Source organism: Halichoerus grypus, chromosome 1, assembly GCF_964656455.1.
Source record: "Halichoerus grypus chromosome 1, mHalGry1.hap1.1, whole genome shotgun sequence".
Classification (NCBI taxonomy): Eukaryota; Metazoa; Chordata; class Mammalia; order Carnivora; family Phocidae; genus Halichoerus; species Halichoerus grypus.
The window spans coordinates 199,488,794-199,506,698 of NC_135712.1; the positions used below are offsets into that span (position 1 = coordinate 199,488,794).

A 17,905-nucleotide genomic window follows, 5' to 3' on the forward strand; every position below is an offset into this window, starting at 1 on the left:
TGTGCGTTTCTTCAAGTTTGGTTCATGTTGGAAGACTGAATTCTGGGATCCCATCTAGGTCAGGGTCTGGAATTTGGGGAAAGAGCTGGTTTCATATAGCTTCCTGTCTTTTGTTCAGCTGGGTTGTTAGCTTGTTTCTGGGCTTCTCCTGGAATCCCAATGATTGTGCTAGGGAAATTGGGGAATGGTAATGCTGGCTATGGCTTCTATCTCCTGGGTTATGGTGGTCATTGTATTGCCGAGGTTTCTTTTGCTGTGTCTTAGGACAAGGGCTTTATTGAGCCATCCGTGTTTCTTTTGCTGTGTCCTAGAGCAAGGGCTTTACTGAGCCATCCATCTGTGTCTGAGAGCTTTACCACTTACTAAGGACAGTTCTCTTCCATCATGGGTCTAGGATGACCTGCTGACTGAGGCTACTGTGTTGGGACATAGAAGTATGGTCACAGTGACTGGGACTTTCATTGCCCATCTTCTGAGATTTGAAACTTCGTTCAGGCTTGCTGCTAGTCTACCACATCCTGTATTTAGGGGAGTTTTTCTGGCTGTTTTTTTTTTTCCCCCTGGTTTTCCAGGAGTCCTATTGTTTCATGTTCTGTGCCTGGTGGATTAATTTGCTGGCATTCATTCACTATGTCCTCTGGCCTATGCAGTTTGAGTTGCTGTGATTCCCCTTGTCTGTGGCTCATGGTAGGGTGAAGTACTGCCTTGTCATTTGTAGAGTCAGGGTTGGGGGTCTGGGGTTCCCGGATCCTGGAGGTTAGCAGTTTATGGGTGAGGGTTCAAAGGTTAGAATCCATAGGTCAGGATTTAGGGATTAAGGGCAGGATTACAAGGTTAGAAGATAAGTATCAGGGCCTCAGGATCTAGAAACCAGGTCTAAGGTTAAAGGGTTATAAGTTTAGGGACTAGGGCTTGGGTTAGGGTTAGAAAGTAGTGTCAGAGGAGTTAAGATTAGAGTGGTGGTCAGGGACTGTGCCGGATTAGATGTTAGGGCTGTGGCAAAGGCCTGAGGTTTAGGGCTTCAGTTTAAGGATCAAGGGTCAGAGTTACAAGGTCAGTGTCAGAAGAGAATGAGTCAGGGTCAGAAGATCTAGGTTTAGGTTACAAGTTAAGAGTTAGATCACTGCCAGTGGTGCAGTTAGGGGTCAGGATATAGAATTTAGAGTAAAAGGTTACGTACTAGGGTTGGAATTTGCTAGGGTTAGGGAAGCAGAGTGAGGGTAACTTCTCTTTTTTCCTTGCTGTGGGCAGATTGTCCAGGAAGATAGAAGGCTTCAGGTTCTATGGTTCCATAAGCCCCAACTCCCAGAGGACACACGTCAAGGTTTCACACTAACTACTCCACTGCACACCCGATTTGACCATGGCAACACTGGGCCCTGAGGTTCAAAGGATCAGTAGTAGAGCGAGGCCAATCTCCCTCTCCTGCAGGCACTTCCCCATATCTGAAAGTCGGACTCTGGAGTCCTCTTCACTTGGCTCAGGGGAATCACCTTTCCTCCTCCAAAGCAACCTACACACACACACACGCAGGGAAGAAGCAAGTGGACCTGGAGGGCAGCTAGCCAGATTTTCCTCTCATTAATAAAGCCAGAAGAAAGGGTGGGCTAGAGTAACAAAGACAGGTACAGGTACTGAGGAAAAACAGAGAAGGATAATGGGAAAGAGAATGCAGGGAGTGGGTGTGGCTTTAGATCGTGAAATCTGGCCAGGCTCTCTGAGGAGGTGACTCAATGCTGAGTGAATGGAACAATATTGGGTAGAAGAGCTTTCAGACAGAGTGAGCAGCTCCTGTGGAGGCCCTGAAGTGGGAACAAGGTGGTGGAATGGTAGGAGTGAAAGGGAGAGTGGTTTGTGAGGAAGGAACAGAAGTCAGCAAGGGCCAAGTCAGGTCGTGCATTAAGGGCCATGGTGAGGAGTTTGGCTTTTGTTCTTAGTAGAGCAGCAAAACACGGAAGTGCTTTAGGCAGGAGAGTGACGTGACCTGCTTTATGCATTAAAAAGATCAATATGGGGGCGCCTGGCCGGCTGTCAGTGGAGCGTGCGACTCTTTGATTTCTGGGTTGTGAGTTTGAGCCCCACAATGGGTGTAGATTACCTAAAAATATCTATTTATTTTAAAAAATAAAAATTAAAAGATCAATCTGATGGCTGTATGAAAAACAAGCCACAGAAGGGATAGACAGTACATGAAGGGATGAAGCTGGCTTGGGCTAGGAGATGGCCAGAGGTGATCTGATTTAATGTACAGCTGAAGGTTAAGTGGACAGGTTTGCTGAGGGATTGTTGAGGGGAGTCTGGCAAAAAATGAAACCAAGAATCATGCCTGAGTTTTTGGAAAACTGGATGGCTAACGGCAGGAGTGCAGCTCAGGGGACTGAAAGTTCTGTTTTATAACATTTATGGCAAAAGAAAAAATACACACTTCATCTAAAAAGCGAGTGTGAGGGTGTTTAAATATTTTTTTTTAATGGAAAATATGTTTCAGCAGTTGTGAGCAGAGATGGTGATTCAAAGTTAGAAACTTCTATCAGGATTTTTATTCTTAAAAGTAAATGCTCTCTCAGTTATGATCCACTTGGTTTGTAAATATTCATTAGCTAAACTTGACTAAACTAATCCTTGGGACTTAATCTCCTGATTAAACAGGCCAGTGACTAAACTGGATATGAAATGGGTTCCAAATATTTGTATTAGTGTCTAGGATTCCCTTGCTCTTTTTGGCATTGTCTGCTAATATTCAGGGGTTTAAATACTGTTATACAGCCAATGCCCCCAAAACAACATTCAACTCATGTTGTCACCTCGGAAGGAAACTGAAACCCTCAGGGCTAACGTGGACCAGAGCTGAGTCTGCTTAAAAGGGAGAAGGTCAGAGATTCTGAGAAGGGAAATAGCAGACCTGGCCTAACTGATGATGGGGCTTACAACGGATACTGATAAGGCATTATTCATCCAGAAACAGCCTGACACATACACCTCACTGGAACTCTAGAGGTCTTCTGGAGAACCCATAAGCAAGTGAAGTTGATATTTTATAATCCATTCACTTGCCCCAGGGAAAAATACTGGCTCTTTGTTGGCTGCTAGCTGATGAGCAGTCTACCCACAGGAAACAAAAGCTACAATTTTCACACAATCTGTGGTTTTTCCTTCTTCCCTCTCTGCTTTCTTATACATAAATCGTTTTTGCTGCTAGATTAAATCAATTATTGTTTTCCCTTATATACAAGTAGTTTTTCTTAAGTTTATGTATTTATTTAAGTAATCTCTACACTCAACATGGGGCTTGAACTCACGACCCTGAGATCAAGAGTTGCTGCTTTTTCGACTGAGCCAGCCAGGCGCCCCTTTATAAATAAGTTTTTAAATGACAGGGGAAGGATTGGTCTTTGATCTTGTCTTCTGTCTGCATTCTTTCCCATGGTCGGTTCTTCACTGACGTATTTCTGACTATCACCACTCTGATAACTCCCAAACCTAACTATCCAACCACCACCAAGCTAGTTCTGCTTGAATGTCCCACCATCGCTCCAAACTCACATCCCAAATGAATTCATTTTCATCTTTAAGCCAACCTCTTACCCAATTCCCAAACACACAGGCTGAAACCAAAGAGTTATTTTCAACTCTATTAGAAAGGGAATGCTTCCTGGACTGATTCCTTGCGTCCACGAGGATTTCCTCTATACACTCCTGAACTCTTAGGGTAACTCTCCTCCCCCGGCTGAAGCTTCAGGGACAGAGAGCCAGGTTAAGTGTAGCTTTGCCCTTTTTTCCGTTCCTTATTTTGGAAGCCAGCTGCCCACAGGTTCTGCTGCTCTGTGTTGGAAGTTTCACAGGAATAGGCTCTGCCTTTTGGCAGAGGTGGAGGGATGAATGAATGAAAACATTCCTTTTCAAAGGAATGTTAGGATCTCTTGTTTTGGCAGAGAACATAAAAGAGAGACCTGGTGAGGAATTTGGGAGTGAAATATCACATACAAGTTGAGGCTATGATGGGACCAGCACTTGAGGCATTTCAAACACTTTTCAAGTTGGCCATGTGGAAATGCTGGCCACTTTGTTCACTGGCCAGAGTTTTTATAACTCCGATTTTATGTACAGGCAGGGATGAATGAGTACCTTAGCGAAATGCCAGTCACGTGGCTCAGCAAAGGCACTGTCCTTACACAAGCACTAGGGCTTAAGCATGTCAGGGTTAAGGTGTGGGCACTGACCTTGGCCTTAGCACAGACCCACTGCCTTCCTTTGTGGGGTATCTGCAAAGCCTAAGCAGCAGAGAAGACCTTGGTGAGCAGGCCCTGCTGAGGCACAGACTGGACTACGGGAAGTCTTTCCCTCTACACGCCTTTTAGATATTGGGGTAAAACAAGTATCTGGTCCTTTACTATGTTTTTTAGCTAGTTCGACAGGCCAGGGGCTTTAAAATGCAATTAAATTCCACACATGCTAAGGAACACAAGTGTGTAAGCTCCAAACTTTGTTAGTCCCAGTCCAGCAGAAAGCATGAAAAAGCTGTCCCAAATTCCATCCCTTATGTTCTGAGCTAGACTCAAAGCCAAAGGCTAAAACCAGAAGAATTCATGTGTTGTTGTTTTCTTTTCTCCATGGTTTAAGGGTCACTCCCCACTTGCAAGTCTGTTTGTCATAACTCTGGCTAGGGTTTTATAGTTCTGAGATTTACAGTGCAGCTTCAATCTTAAAAAGATGGTAGGTTTTATTTATAACAACAAAAACAATGCCCTTATTACATATAAAATATGTCATCTTCTCAGACTGAAGTAGAAAAACCACCCAATGCAATAACCCCAGCCACAGAGGTTGACAAGATGAGAAAAGCCTGTGCCTGGAACACAGTCTTAAGGAATCACGCATGTTCAGGAAGTCCAGGAAGAAATGCATAGCTTTAGAAACCTACTCCATCAGATTAGAAGCAGTACAAGAATGAAAACAAGGAAAAGAGATTTTTTTTTTTAAAGAGAGATTTTCTTAGAAGACAGTTGACATCTTGGAAAACAATTGACAGACAAATCTCCAGGGCATGGCCCTGGTTCCTTCCCTACTTTCTGTAGCCTAGCAAAGAGCTGGCTCCAAGGTCTTCCTTTTCTCCAACAATAAAAATGCCAAAAATTCACTGAGCCTTCTGGAAAGGAGTAGGGGAACACAGGCGGAAAAAATTGCCAAAAGAGAAGTGTCTGAAAGAAATGCTACTCCCCATGTGACCCATCCAGAACCTGAAGACAGTATCTTGAGGAATGGCAGAGATCTCAATTCTCCCTGGGTCCCTGAAGCAACAAACTTTAGAAGCAAGAACATCAGCTTCAGGTTAAAAAAAAAAAAAACCCTGCCAGAGTGATTCTCAACTGGAACTCATGGGGTAAAGGATCACCCTCCTGCCCTCCACACACAGGAGCCAAGTGTCCTGGGCCTGACCAACTCAACAGCAGAAGGCAGGGGCCAACTGAGGGCTGCTCACAGTGGGGCTGGGTAAGCTAGGTCCTAAGAGCCCACTCTCAATGCAGCCTGGGGATGCCAGAAACAAAGGACCCAAAAGAGAAACGGTATTAAGAAATTTGAATATGCTGGATAAAAAAGAAAGGCATCTCAAAGACCTGGTTTGGGGCTGCCACTACGGTAAATTAACACTGCAAGAAGGTGGCATCGTCTTAAATACCCCTGGCTACAGACAAGACTAGACACAGGTAGATGCCCCTCAGGATATAATGAACACAGGTCATAATTAACCTCATAATGGATGATTCTCCCAACTGAGTTTAGACTCACAAGTTAGGACACTCTGAATAACTGGTATAGAACTACTCGAGTCCCAGTGACATTGAATCAAGACTTTTCAGCCTATTCACCTTCCCTCACATACCACTGAGTATCAGTCTTTTGACAGGTTTCTAGGGACAAAATCTGCTACAAGCGAGAGGTGGTCCGCTTTTTAAATTCAGTGAATGTGGGGCAATACTGTGATCATTTTGTATGCCGTTAACGATTTAGATTCTTTTTGTTGTTGCTGTTGCTTTAAAGCTTTTAAGAGACCTGGCATTGAACTCTGGCAGCACAGAATTAGAAGGCAGGCGAATTTGGTTCTCACTCTAAGTTATGTTCTCCTTCAACTCCATCAGTATTAGATAAGCTGATATTTGGTCTCCACCTGCCTGCCATTCCTCTATTTCTGTTGGTTCTGAGCCCAAGTTCAGAAAAAGGCTGTTATTTATTGGGTCTCCTCCTAAAATCACAACTGCCCTTACTTTCATTATGTAGGCTTGTTGCTGACGATAGTCAAAGCAACTATAAAATACGGAACTAAAGCCTTCTCCAGTGTGTGTGTGTGTGTGTATGTGTGTGTGTGTAAGACAGGTGAACTAATGACCATGGTCTAAAAATTGGCAAAGTCCCTTTAGTTCAAAGGTATATTAGTGAAGAGAAAGGTAGAAAACGGGGTGCCTGGCTGGCTCAGCCAGTGGAGCATGCCACTCTTCATCTCACAGTTGTTAAGTTGGAGCCCCCTGTTGGGTATAGAGATTACTTAAAAATAAAACCTTAAAAAAAAAAAAAAAAAGGTAGAGGGCGCCTGGGTGGCTCAGTTGGTTAAAAGACTGCGTTCCGCATTCAGCTCAGGTCATGATCCAGAGTCCTGGGATCGAGTCCCACATCGGGCTCCCAGCTCAGCAAGGAGCCTGCTTCTCCCTCTGACCCTCTCCCCTCTCATGCTGTTTCTCTCTCTCTCTCTCTCTCAAATAAATAAATAAATAAAGTCTTAAAAAAAAAAAGGTAGAAAACAAAATTGGACCTGGTGTACTTGGAAAATAAAACTAAAACCTGACGTCTGGGCAGTATCACATGGTTAAGTTTACTCTCATCCCGTGAAGGCAGAAATGGACCTGTGCCTTCACCAGCGAGGCAGGACTGGACTTTCCCAAAGACACCTGGTGGAAACAAGCTCCCAGAAACACCGACCTGCCTTCCAACATTCCAGGAGTGCAACACCTGTGTATCTGGCACCAGAGTCAGTTAAAAATACATATATACTTACATTGATGACAGTTATGGCTTATTTTCACTGTTCGCAAAGTCAGTGACTCTTCCCAAGAAAAAAATGTACCACCTTCTTCAACCTGCCACGCTGTCCCCGCTCCATACTCAGACTACACACCAAGAATACCCGCAGTTCTCATCTCACCCTGCACTGCTTCAACAGACTCCTGGGTAACCCACCGCACCCCAAATTTCTTAGCGACACGTTCAAGGCCCTTACGACTAGCTCCCCTCACGGCCTACGGACACCTGGACCCCAGCCAAGAACCCTGGGTCATCACCCCCACATGAGCTGTGCTCCCTCGTGTCTCCGTGTCGCTCGCAGCTCGAGACTTTCAAGGGCGGCCTCGGCCCTCGCGATCGAGCGCACACGTCCTTCGGCCTCCACGTACCTCCGACAAGTACTGGCCGCCAACCACGTACCAGGCACTAGCCTAGACAGAAAAGGAAGAGAGGACAGTCAGGCAAGGTCCGTCCCACCGCCGGACGGCCACCGCCCCCCGCGCAGGGCCGCCCGGGCACGCCGGCCTCCCTCCCGCCTGAGGGCGCCCGAGCCCCGGCTCGGAGCGGCTGCTCCCGCCCAAGACGGCTCTGTCCTCCCGTGCGGCCCGGGGTAAGCGCTGGGGAGAGACGAGGGCCGCCGGCAGGGCCGACCCTCGGGCTGCAGGCCGCCTCGCCTCGCCTCGCCTCGCCTCGGCCGGGCCGCTCCCCCCGCGCCGTCTCCCCGCGGGCCTCACACACCCAGCCTCCGCGGCCTCCCAGGTCCGCCGCCTCCCGGCAAGGACCCCCAGCAGGGCTGCCCGGCCGAACGCCCGAAGGACCCCGCTGGGGCCGCGCAGGGTAGCTATCGCGGTGCCTGCTGGCCGGCCTCCGCGGTGGAGGACCAGGTGAATCCAGAGCAGAACTCCGGCCGGGCTGGGGCCCGAACAGCCCTGAATCTGGGGTGCGCTTAGGTCCTGGTACGAGGGCCAGGAGTCGCGCGGCTGCAGGCCCGGAGAAATGAGGGGCAGCGAGGAGAGGGGTTGGTGTCAAGAAATGGGGCTGAGAGCCTGGGGGGTTGGGGAGCTGGGCCTCAGGTGTCGGGGTGGAGGGTAGGGGATGGGGAGCCGAGACAGAGTTGGGGGGTTCCAGGTCCCCGCGGAGCCTGGGGGTGGGGGGGGGCTTGGTCAGCGTCCTCCCGGAAGCAGAGGAATGGGCACCTCAGGTGTGGAGGCGAATACCCAGGCAACTTCTGAAATTTGGGGTTCTCTGATGGAGTAACTTTAAAGTTGAGCGAGTTTCTTGACCTGTCAGCATTTGTTTTAAACCAAGGGCCGAGACAGTCATTACTTAGCTGGCATTAGGAAAGGAACCACATCCTTCCCTGGAGAGCCCCTGGCAGCTTGGCCTTGTAATAGCTGGATGAGGTTCATTCATTCATTCATTCAACAAATACAGTTGAAGAGAAGGCTATGTACTAGGCATTCTGCTTAGGTACTGGGAATAAGATGATGAGCAAAACAGACCCCTGCTTTAATAGAGTTGACCTAACAGGTGAAGATGTAACTGAAGAAAATGTCCAAAAAGCTATATAATAGGGGAAGTGAGGTAAGATCTAGTAGGTGAATAGGAGGTAACCAGAGGAAGCACATTCTGGACTGTGGAAACATCTCTCGCAAAGCGTTAAGGAGGGAAATGATATGATTAGATTTGCATTTTTAGTTCACTGGCTGCTGTGTGAACAGACTGTAGAGGCTGGCAGGAGTAGGAATTGAGAGGCCATGGAGGAGGCTGTTGCGGAAGTCCAGGGAAGGTTGATGATGAATCCTGGACTTGGGTGGTGGCCCTGGAGAAGGAGAGGATTGTATGGATTTGAGATATATTGCTTAGGTAAAATTGCCAGAACTTGGTGATTAACACGGATGTGGAGAGTGAGGGAAGGGAAGTGTTAAGGATATCTCTCCCTAGATTACGTTGAAGATTCCGTTTGCTTTTGGGTTACTCACAACTGGGATATTAGGGAGAGTGGTTTGGCTGATCTTGCACTAGTTAGGCTAGACTTAGTTTTGTGGTTTGAGTGGAGCATCCAGCTGAAAACTGTAGAAAGGACATGAGTAGGGGAGACCCTAGCACTGCCTTTAACATGATTGTCAGGCTACTCTCAGCCTAAGAGAAAGGAGAGTGTTGTCCAAACTGTCCCTGTGTGTGTTCATGGAAGCCTTCTCCATATTTGTTGGCAAATTTAGGAGCTCCACCAGGTAATCTTTTGAGACCTAGTTCTTAGTCCTGATCAGATGATCAATTTCTCACATCTGAATAGAATTTCACAGTTGAGGGGTGCCTGGGTGGCTCAGTCATTAAGCGTCTGCCTTCGGCTCAGGTCACGATCCCAGGGTCCTGGGATGGAGCCCCACATCGGGCTCCCTGCTCTGCGGGAAGCCTGCTTCTCCCTCTCCCACTCCCCTTGCTTGTGTTCCCTCTCTCGCTGTGTCTCTGTCAAATAAATAAAATCTTTAAAAAAAAAAAAAAAAGAATTTCACAGTTGGGAGAGACCTCAAATTCTCTTAGTCCAGTTTAAAAAATACCTTTATGTTCCTTATATCATTTCCACAATTATTTATTGAGCTCTTACACCATGCTAGACACTAGAAATACAAAGATGGACAGAATAAGACTGTATAGGTTCAGTTAGTCAATTAAATTGGACCTTTGTCCTAGGCACTGTTTCAGCTGCCAAAATGGTTACAACTGGTCCTTGGCCTTGGAGTTACGTGTCCACAAGCCTTGTCATTGAGGATAGCCAAGTGTATTAAAGGATTTGATTTGGGAGATCCTGACCTATCTGTAAGATTAGATAAGAGATGGTACGTATCCAGCAGACTTCTTTGGGGTATCCTGGCAACATCCCAATTCTTGTCCATCCAATCTTCCAATTCTAGAACTGATGGGAGCACACTATGGGATAGAAGGCCTTATGAAAGGAAACAGTTATTGTACCTTTGTGGCCAGGCTGTTTAGCAGTGTAAATTATAAATCCTCTAAAACACAAAGAAAAGTTAGGAAGTGAAGGGAATATTGGCAGAGACAGGTAGTGTTTAATCTTGAATTTCTCCTGAATAGGTAACTCCTTTGTATGTAACTGCCACAGGCTTTGGGAGTGAGATCGCTGTGGGTTTGCAAGGCTGCATGGCTCTGGAGTAGGGAGGGTGGGGAGCACAGCACTGATAGGTCCCTAATCCAGCTTTCTGATGGCAGGAGTGAGATGACCTCAATCTTGCGGAGCCCTCAGGCTCTCCAGCTTACTCTGGCCCTGATCAAGCCTGATGCTGTTGCTCACCCCCTGATTCTGGAGGTAAGAAGGAATCCTAAGCCTCTTACTGTAAGCCCTGGGCACTGCTTCTCTTTCTGGTGCCACAGGGCCACTTGTGAAGACTGACAGCACAGTCCTGTGCAAGATGCTGTGGGGAGGCAAAGCTAGGAGCCATGGGCTCTGACCCTAAAAAGACTAAAAATCTACTGGAGAATTGGGGCAGATTAAAAATATAAGGATCCGATACAATAAGAAGAACCAAACCTCAAGACAGTGTATGTATCTTAGTTTTCTATTGCTGTGCAAAAAATTACCACAAACTTAGCAGCTTAAAACAACGTTTATGATCTCACAATTCTAGAATTTAGAGGTCCAATAGGCTCAGGTAGGTTTTTCCTCAGGGTCTCACAAGGCCAAAGTCAAGGTATCAGCTGACCAAGTCCTTAGCTGGAGGGTCTGGGGGAAGAATCCACTTCCAAACTCATTCAGGTTGTTGGCAGAATTTGATTCCTATGGTTATAAGACTGAGGTCCTTGCTGGCCTTCAGGCGAGAACTGCTGTCAGTTTTTAGAGACCACACGTTCCTCACCACATGGCTCACTTCACCTTCAAGATAGCAACAGTGTGTTTAGTGCTTATCACGCTTTAAATCTGACTTCTTTAGCCCCTGGCCAGATAAAACTCTGCTTTTAAAGAGCTCATGTGATTAATTGGGCTCCTCTGGATAATCTCCCTTTTGATTAAAGCAAAGTCAACTGATGGGGCGCCTGGCTGGCACAGTCAGTTGAGCGTCTGACTCTTGATTTCAGCTTAGGTCATGATCTCAGGGTCATGGGATCAAGCTGTGTGTTGGGCTCCACGCTCAGCAGGAAGTCTTTTTGAGATTCTCTCTCTCTCTCTCTCCCTCTGCCCCTCCCCCACACATGCTCTCACTCTCTAAAATAAATAAATAAACCTTAAAAAATAAAGCAAAGCCCACTGATAGCAACCTTAATTACACCTGCAGAATTCCTTTTGCCATGTAATGTAACAATCATATTGCTTCATATTCACAGTCCTGGAGAGAAGGGTGCAGAATCTTGTTGGAACTGGGGGAGGGTCGATAAGTACTAACTGAGCAGCTCTGCTAGGTAAGCTCACTGTGGTGCAGAGGAAGACCAGAGCATTCAGGCATGGTGGCCCGCAAATGTTGGGACCTGGCCAGGCTCGAAGGAAGGGTGGACTTCGGTTGGTGCACAGGAGGGCAGAAGTTCTACAAAGGGAGATACTGAGGCAGGAATGTGTGTGGTGGATCTGGGGGCCACAGGCAGGCTAGGGTGATGGGACTAGAGAATTGGAAGAGGTGGAGGTCAAGGAAAGTACAGCCTTGAGCACTGGGCTAAAATAGTTGTACCTCATTCCATGAATAAGGTTCTGACCAGAGTGTGACATGTAAGTTACGATGTTTTTAATCTGTCAAGTGTGATGGTTTGGAGAGAGTGGGACAAACTCAAGGCAGGACCACTATCGAGATTTTTCGATGGTCTGAGGGTGGGTCATGTGGGCTTCAGCTCAAGGGGCTGGAGGAACGGAAGGGCAGAGATAGCACCCGAGGCTCATGCTCTGGCCGCGTGACGAAAGGTCTTTACCTCACCCCACCTTCCTGCTCTTCTGACCCAACAATGGGACAGGCTCTCAAGTCCTGGGCTCTGATGGGTCCTCATGGTTCTTTTGGTCATTCTGGGTCTCCTATTCACTCATATGGTCCCTTTGACCGATTTTTATCTCTGACGTTATCCAGGCTGTTCATCAGCAGATTCTGAGCAACAAGTTCCTTATTGTACGAATGAGAGAACTTCTGTGGAGAAAAGAAGAATGCCAGAAGTTTTACCAAGAGCATGAAGGTAGGATCAACAATCCTCTGAATGGGAGGCTTCTCTATCCCAAGACGTGTGCAAGGGAGATTTTAGCTGGGTGCACAATGGCAGGCTGTCTCTGACCTACCAACTGTCAAATTGCAGACATTCTTCTAAAGCCTTGCTTTATACACAAACTTTTCATGATTATCAATCTTTTAAAAATATTTTCAAGGGGGCGCCTGGGTAGCTCAGTTGAGTGTCTGATTGTTGATTTCGGTTCAGATCATGATCTCAGGGTCATGGGATCGAGCCCTGCGCCAGCTCCCTGCTCAGTTCAGAGTCTGCTTGTCCCTCTCCCACTGCTCCTCCCCCCGCTTCTGCTCTCTCTTTCTCTCTCTCATTCAAATTAATTAAATCTATTAAAATATATATATTTTCTAGGAGGGTTCCACTTCGTAGTCCCGACCAGAAATTTAGTTTTATGTCCTGATGATATCAGTAGTTATTAGTGAATGTTTACTCTTTCAGACATTGTCCTAATGCTCGTGGTTTCATTGAATTTTCTCTAGTGCCCTATGACATAGGTATTGTTAGATCCCCAGTACACAGATTAGGAACCTGAGTTAGGGAAGTTAATGACCTACCGGAAACTGCACAGGTTGTAAGTGGCAGAGCCTGGATTCAGACCCAGATATGTCAGACTCCAAGATCCTTCTCTAAAACAGTTTTTATTGGGATGCTGGGTGGTGCAGTTGGTAGAGCTCAGGTCATGATTTCAGGGTTGTGGGATCAATCCCCACGTCAGGCTCCACATTTAGCATGGAGCTCCCTCTGCCCCTCCCACCTGCACACTCTCTCGAAAGTGAATGAATAAATCTTTTTAAAAAATAAAATTAAATCAGAGTTTATTATTCCAAGTAAGGAGGCAGAAGTACAAAAAATTCTCTTGGGCACCATGTCTTGATGGTTACTCTCTCTTTGCAGGGCGTTTTTTCTATCAGCGGCTGGTGGAGTTCATGGCCAGGTACTTCTAATTTTCATTTCAGCATCTCTATCCACCAGGATTTACCTCCCCCTGCTCCCTAAATTTGTTGATTTCATTTGACACTCTTTAGAGTTGTAATCAGTGTTAAGTGTCTGAAGAAACATGGCTTGGGGCCATGGCTAAGCCAACACCGACCTGGTAGCACCTGTCCCATGATGGTTATTGGTCCAGTGGCTATAGAAGAGTATCGTTGAATGCTACTTAGCAACTCTGCTGACCTCCATGGCCTTTTCTGTACACCCATAGTGGCCTTCCATCACCTGCAACTTGAAGCAGCATTGGTATTTAGCAGGGTAACTCTCAGGATGTAGTGTGCTTTTATTCGCGCCCTGCTTACAGTGTGCCCTCCTCGACCACACAGCCAGGTTCCTCACATGTGTTCCTTTTGTACACAGCGGGCCAATCCGAGCCTACATCCTCGCCCACAAGGATGCCATCCAGCTCTGGAGGACACTGATGGGACCCACCAGAGTGTTTCGAGCACGTCACGTGGCCCCAGATTCAATTCGTGGAAGTTTCGGCCTCACTGACACCCGCAACACAACCCATGGCTCTGGTGAGTCTGCCTCCCCTGTCCTCGGCCACAAATAAGGGAGGATAGTTGGTGGTTGGTGGTTAGGCCATACCGTGGAGTTGAGAGCCAGGTAACCCTGCCGTGAACTTTGCTCCCAATTGCATTTCTGGTCCTTTATGGCCATCTCAGCAGGCAGATGTGGCCCCAGGACTGAGGATCGGGCAGAACTAGAGGCTCAGGTTTCTAAATCTGATTATAACTGCCCCTTGCCTCCATCCTGCACTCCCTATGAGAACCCCTTCTTTCTTTCTTTTTTTTTTTTTTTTTTAAGATTTTATTTATTTGCGAGAGAGAGAATGAGAGACAGAGAGCATGAGAGGGAGGAGGGTCAGAGGGAGAAGCAGACTCCCTGCTGAGCAGGGAGCCCGATGTGGGACTCGATCCCGGGACTCCAGGATCATGACCTGAGCCAAAGGCAGTCGCTTAACCAACTGAGCCACCCAGGCGCCCAGAACCCCTTCTTTCTTACCTCCCCTTACAGACTCTGTGGTTTCAGCCAGTAGAGAGATTGCAGCCTTCTTCCCTGACTTCAGTGAACAGCGCTGGTATGAGGAAGAGGAGCCCCTGTTGCGCTGTGGCCCTGTGCGCTACAGTCCGGAGGGAGGCATCCACTGCGCGGACGGACCAGGAGGCCCAGAACCAGCCTCATGCAAGCCCGTTGGTCTCTGAAGACTGGTGGCATTGCCCAGCCTTTTCTCGGAGACCTCCTGGGACCGGGGAGGCCTGGGGATCATGGCGCCATCTCTGCTGGCCACCACACCCACCTGAGGATCTAGCTCCTCACTGCCACCTGCTCTAGAATCTAGTTCTCTATCTACCTCTTTTCCAGAATGTTCATGGGTGATTCAGAGGAATAATGGCTCCTCTTTTCTCTGAGAACTATTCATCTTTTTCAAGGAATTTGCCTAATTGACTTGCCTGAAAAATGCAGTGACTCTCTAATAAGCACCATGTGGCCTGTCTTCTTCAGTAAAAGTCAGTGTTCTACTAAATCCTCAAGGCTAGCAGCACTACTCTAGGTGCTTTCTCTCTCTCCTTAAGTGAAGTAATTAAACCTGTCCCAGGGGTGCCTGGGTGGCTCAGTCGGTTAAGCATCGACTCTTGATTTCGGCTCAGGTCATGATTAGGTCGTGCCGTCAAGCTCCATGCTCAGTGCAGAGTCTGCTTAGATTCTCTCTTTCTCGCTTTGCCCCTCCCCCTGCTCTCTCTCTCTTTCTCTAAAATAAATTAAAAGGGGCGCCTGGGTGGCTCAGTCGTTAAGCATCTGCCTTCGGCTCAGGTCAGGATCCCAGGGTCCTGGGATCAAGCCCCGCATCGGGCTCCCTGCTCCGCGGGAAGCCTGCTTCTCCCTCTCCCACTCCCCCTGCTTGTGTTCTGTCTCTCGCTCTGTCTCTTTCTGTCAAATAAATAAATAAAATAAAATAAAATAAAAAGTAATAAATTAAAAAAACAACTGTCCTGAAGCCAAGTTTCTATGCTAAATGGAGAGAATTGTGTAGAAATCTCCGAGAAGGTTCACACACAGTGTGCAAGCTTGTCTAGTGCATAAAGGCACCCAGTGACAGAGCTGAGTATGGGTCCGAATCCATGCTGTGCACCTGGCATACGGCTGCATCCTAGAGGGACACTTTTTATTTGAACAAAGGTGTGTCTGCCCAGTAAAGGCATGTTTTTATGACTCACTTTTTTTCTGATTTGCATAAAGCCACTCAAGTTGGCCATGTCTCTGTTGTAGATGAGGATGACAGTTACCTATTGCTGCATTACAAATCACCTCAATATCTAGTGGTTTAAAACAATGATTAATTTTTATGTGTTTCTGAATTGGCTGGGTGATTCTGCTGGTCTCACTTGGACTCACTCATGTGGGTGCATTCAGCAGGTGGATCAAATGTGGTTTTTTATCCTTAGCTGCTTCATAGCATGATTGTTTCAGAGTTCCAAGGGGGCAGGCCCCCCATTCACAACCTTATCAAGCTTCTGCTTATATCATGTTTGCTAATATCCCATTGGCCAAGGCAAGTCACGTGGCCAAGCCCAGCGTCCATGTGGGAAGAGATTGCATAAGGGCATGGATCCTGGCAGGTGTGAGTCATTGGGGGACCATTACTACGATAATCTACCATACAGGGAGTAGTGAGGAACCTTGAATTTATATAGAATTTTGAAAACAAATATTTGTACAAGCTAACAAAGGAGATGAAGAAATAGCCCAAGAAGGAAAGAAAAAAACCAAGGATGTGTGCATCAGGAAAGTCAAGAGAAGAGAGTGTTTCTGGAGAATGAAGCAATGTTGAATATTGTTGAAAAGTCCAAAATGATGAAGCCTTTAAAATACCCTGTAAATGTGGCAGCATGGAGGTTACTGTGACCTTGGCAAGAGCAAGCACCTCTGTGCCAATAGAGGGGTTACCTTGCATGGAAGATAATGGGCCAAAGCATTTATAATGTCATGGTACCCTGGGGTTAGAGTGAGATGTCTGGGAGTCAGAGAAGCTTCTCACAACTGAATCTATAAATGTATCTGCATATGCTTCCCTCTTCTCTTCTCTTCCTATTACAACATAGGAAGGGCCCTGCTTCCCATTAAGCCAGTCCCTCCATGTGCTCTGAATCCCACCTTGCTGTTTTGGTTTTCTGGTCTCTACTGCACTTTCACCTTTCCCTGCTGAGTCCCTTCCCTTTGAATTCAAACATGTTTTGGTGTCTCCCATCTTTCAAAAGCTTTTTAGTCCCACTTTCCCCTTCAGCTACCTCTGTTTCTTCATCTCTGTACAAACAAACCCGCACTGGTTGTCTGCTCTAACAGGCTCATCCCCATTTTCCCAGCAGCCCACTCCAGTGTGGTTTGCACATTAACCACTCCAGAGGAGACGGGTTTCCTCGTGCCTTTATCACTATTGCCCAGTACAGTGCCAGACATAGGTATCATTGCTTTGTAAATAGCACTAGGCCATCCATATCCTGGTCTTTGACATCACTTAGGATCCCTCCATCTCTAAAGTCCTTAAATCCTACTTTTAAATCATAGTCTTCTATATTGCTCTCTCACATCTTCTAAACGTAGACCATCTGCTCATCCACTCTCCTAGGTAACTTTCATATATTCTCTCTCCGAACCTCCAACAACCTCTTCCTTCTTCCTCACTGTCCAGCTGTTGACCCCCGCTTCCTCTTTCAGGATGCTAGTTAACAGAAACAGCTAGGAAAGAAACTCCTTAGACTTCCAAGACCTTACTGAGCACCCACTTGCATTTGTGCTTGTGTACTCTGCTTCCCTCCTGTTTGGATGAACAATGGACAAACCTTCCAACCTCCTATTTAAAGCCTTCCCCATTTTGGGGGCGCCTGGGTGGCTCAGTTGTTAAGCGTCTGCCTTCAGCTCAGGTCATGATCCCAGGGTCCTGGGATCGAGCCCCGCATCAGGCTTCCTGCTCAGCGGGTAGTCTCCTTCTCCCTCTCCTGCTCCCCCTGCTTGTGCTCTCTCTCCCGCTGTATCTCACTCTGTCAAATAAATAAATAAAATCTTTAATAAATAAATAAATAAATAAAAAATAAAGCCTTCCCCATTTTGTGCAGGAAAGCTTATTGTCTGCTACCTATTCAAGGCATTGCTCCAGTAATTATTTCCTATGCTTCCTGCATTACAGGAGATAGATCTTGCAAACATGCTGTCATTTCTCTCATTAAAAAAATAAATAAGGGCTCCTGGCTGGCTCGGTCTGTGCAGCATGCAACTCGTAATCTCAGGGTCATGAGCTCAAGCCCCACGTTAGGCATGGAGCCTACTTAATATTTTAAAAAATAAAAATAAATAAAAGCAAACCTTTCTTAACATCACATCTCCTTCATGCCACTGTCCCATATCTCTGCTCACCTTTATAGCAAAACTCTCAACAGAGTAACCTAGAACAGCAATGACCAGTGACTTTCAGCCTAGACAAAATGATGTAGACCCATTTATCTCTGCTCTTCCCTGCTGAGTACAACTATAAACCTGAAAATAATGCAAGAAACAATCAAGGAGAACTCTGAAAGGTTCTCCGAAGGAGACTTCCAAACTAGAGGAACAACACAGCAGCAGGGCTTCTTAGGTCTCCCTACACAAC

The 17,905-nt window shown here is 46.8% G+C and overlaps 1 protein-coding gene and 1 long non-coding RNA gene across 11 annotated transcripts in view; one reads left to right on the plus strand and one right to left on the minus strand.

The window, feature by feature from the left end:
* The window catches only part of LOC118520651 (uncharacterized), a 35,177-nt gene extending 27,326 nt beyond the window's left edge, over positions 1-7,851 (minus strand). For all 5 annotated transcript variants that reach the window (XR_004909772.2, XR_013450056.1, XR_013450057.1 and 2 more), the window contains exons 1-2: positions 7,792-7,851; positions 7,332-7,484 (exon numbers count right to left, since the gene is read on the minus strand). This is a non-coding gene — a long non-coding RNA (uncharacterized LOC118520651). The remainder of the gene's footprint in view (positions 1-7,331; positions 7,485-7,791) is intronic.
* Positions 7,582-17,330, plus strand: NME6 (NME/NM23 nucleoside diphosphate kinase 6). 6 transcript variants are annotated; one of them, XM_036068754.2, is made up of 6 exons: positions 7,582-7,663; positions 10,285-10,381; positions 12,120-12,222; positions 13,162-13,201; positions 13,618-13,778; positions 14,278-17,330. In XM_036068754.2, the coding sequence occupies exons 2-6, from the start codon at positions 10,292-10,294 to the stop codon at positions 14,463-14,465; spliced, it is 582 nt and encodes a 193-aa protein (XP_035924647.1). In that variant the 5' UTR covers positions 7,582-7,663; positions 10,285-10,291; the 3' UTR covers positions 14,466-17,330. The 6 variants fall into 6 exon arrangements, with proteins under 6 accessions (XP_035924647.1, XP_035924646.1, XP_035924648.1 ...); XM_036068753.2 differs by lacking the exon at positions 7,582-7,663 and adding an exon at positions 7,670-7,993; XM_036068755.2 differs by lacking the exon at positions 7,582-7,663 and adding an exon at positions 7,670-7,937.
* Positions 17,331-17,905: the final 575 nt, after the last annotated feature.

What these genes read in the sequence shown, in the direction of transcription:
- NME6 (XM_036068754.2), top strand. Translation starts at nt 10,292, where the DNA reads ATGACCTCAATCTTGCGGAGCCCTCAGGCTCTCCAGCTTACTCTGGCC. An exon ending in CTCACCCCCTGATTCTGGAG is followed by an intron (nt 10,382 to 12,119) that starts GTAAGAAGGAAT and finishes GACGTTATCCAG; the next exon opens with GCTGTTCATCAGCAGATTCT. An exon ending in CAACACAACCCATGGCTCTG is followed by an intron (nt 13,779 to 14,277) that starts GTGAGTCTGCCT and finishes CTCCCCTTACAG; the next exon opens with ACTCTGTGGTTTCAGCCAGT.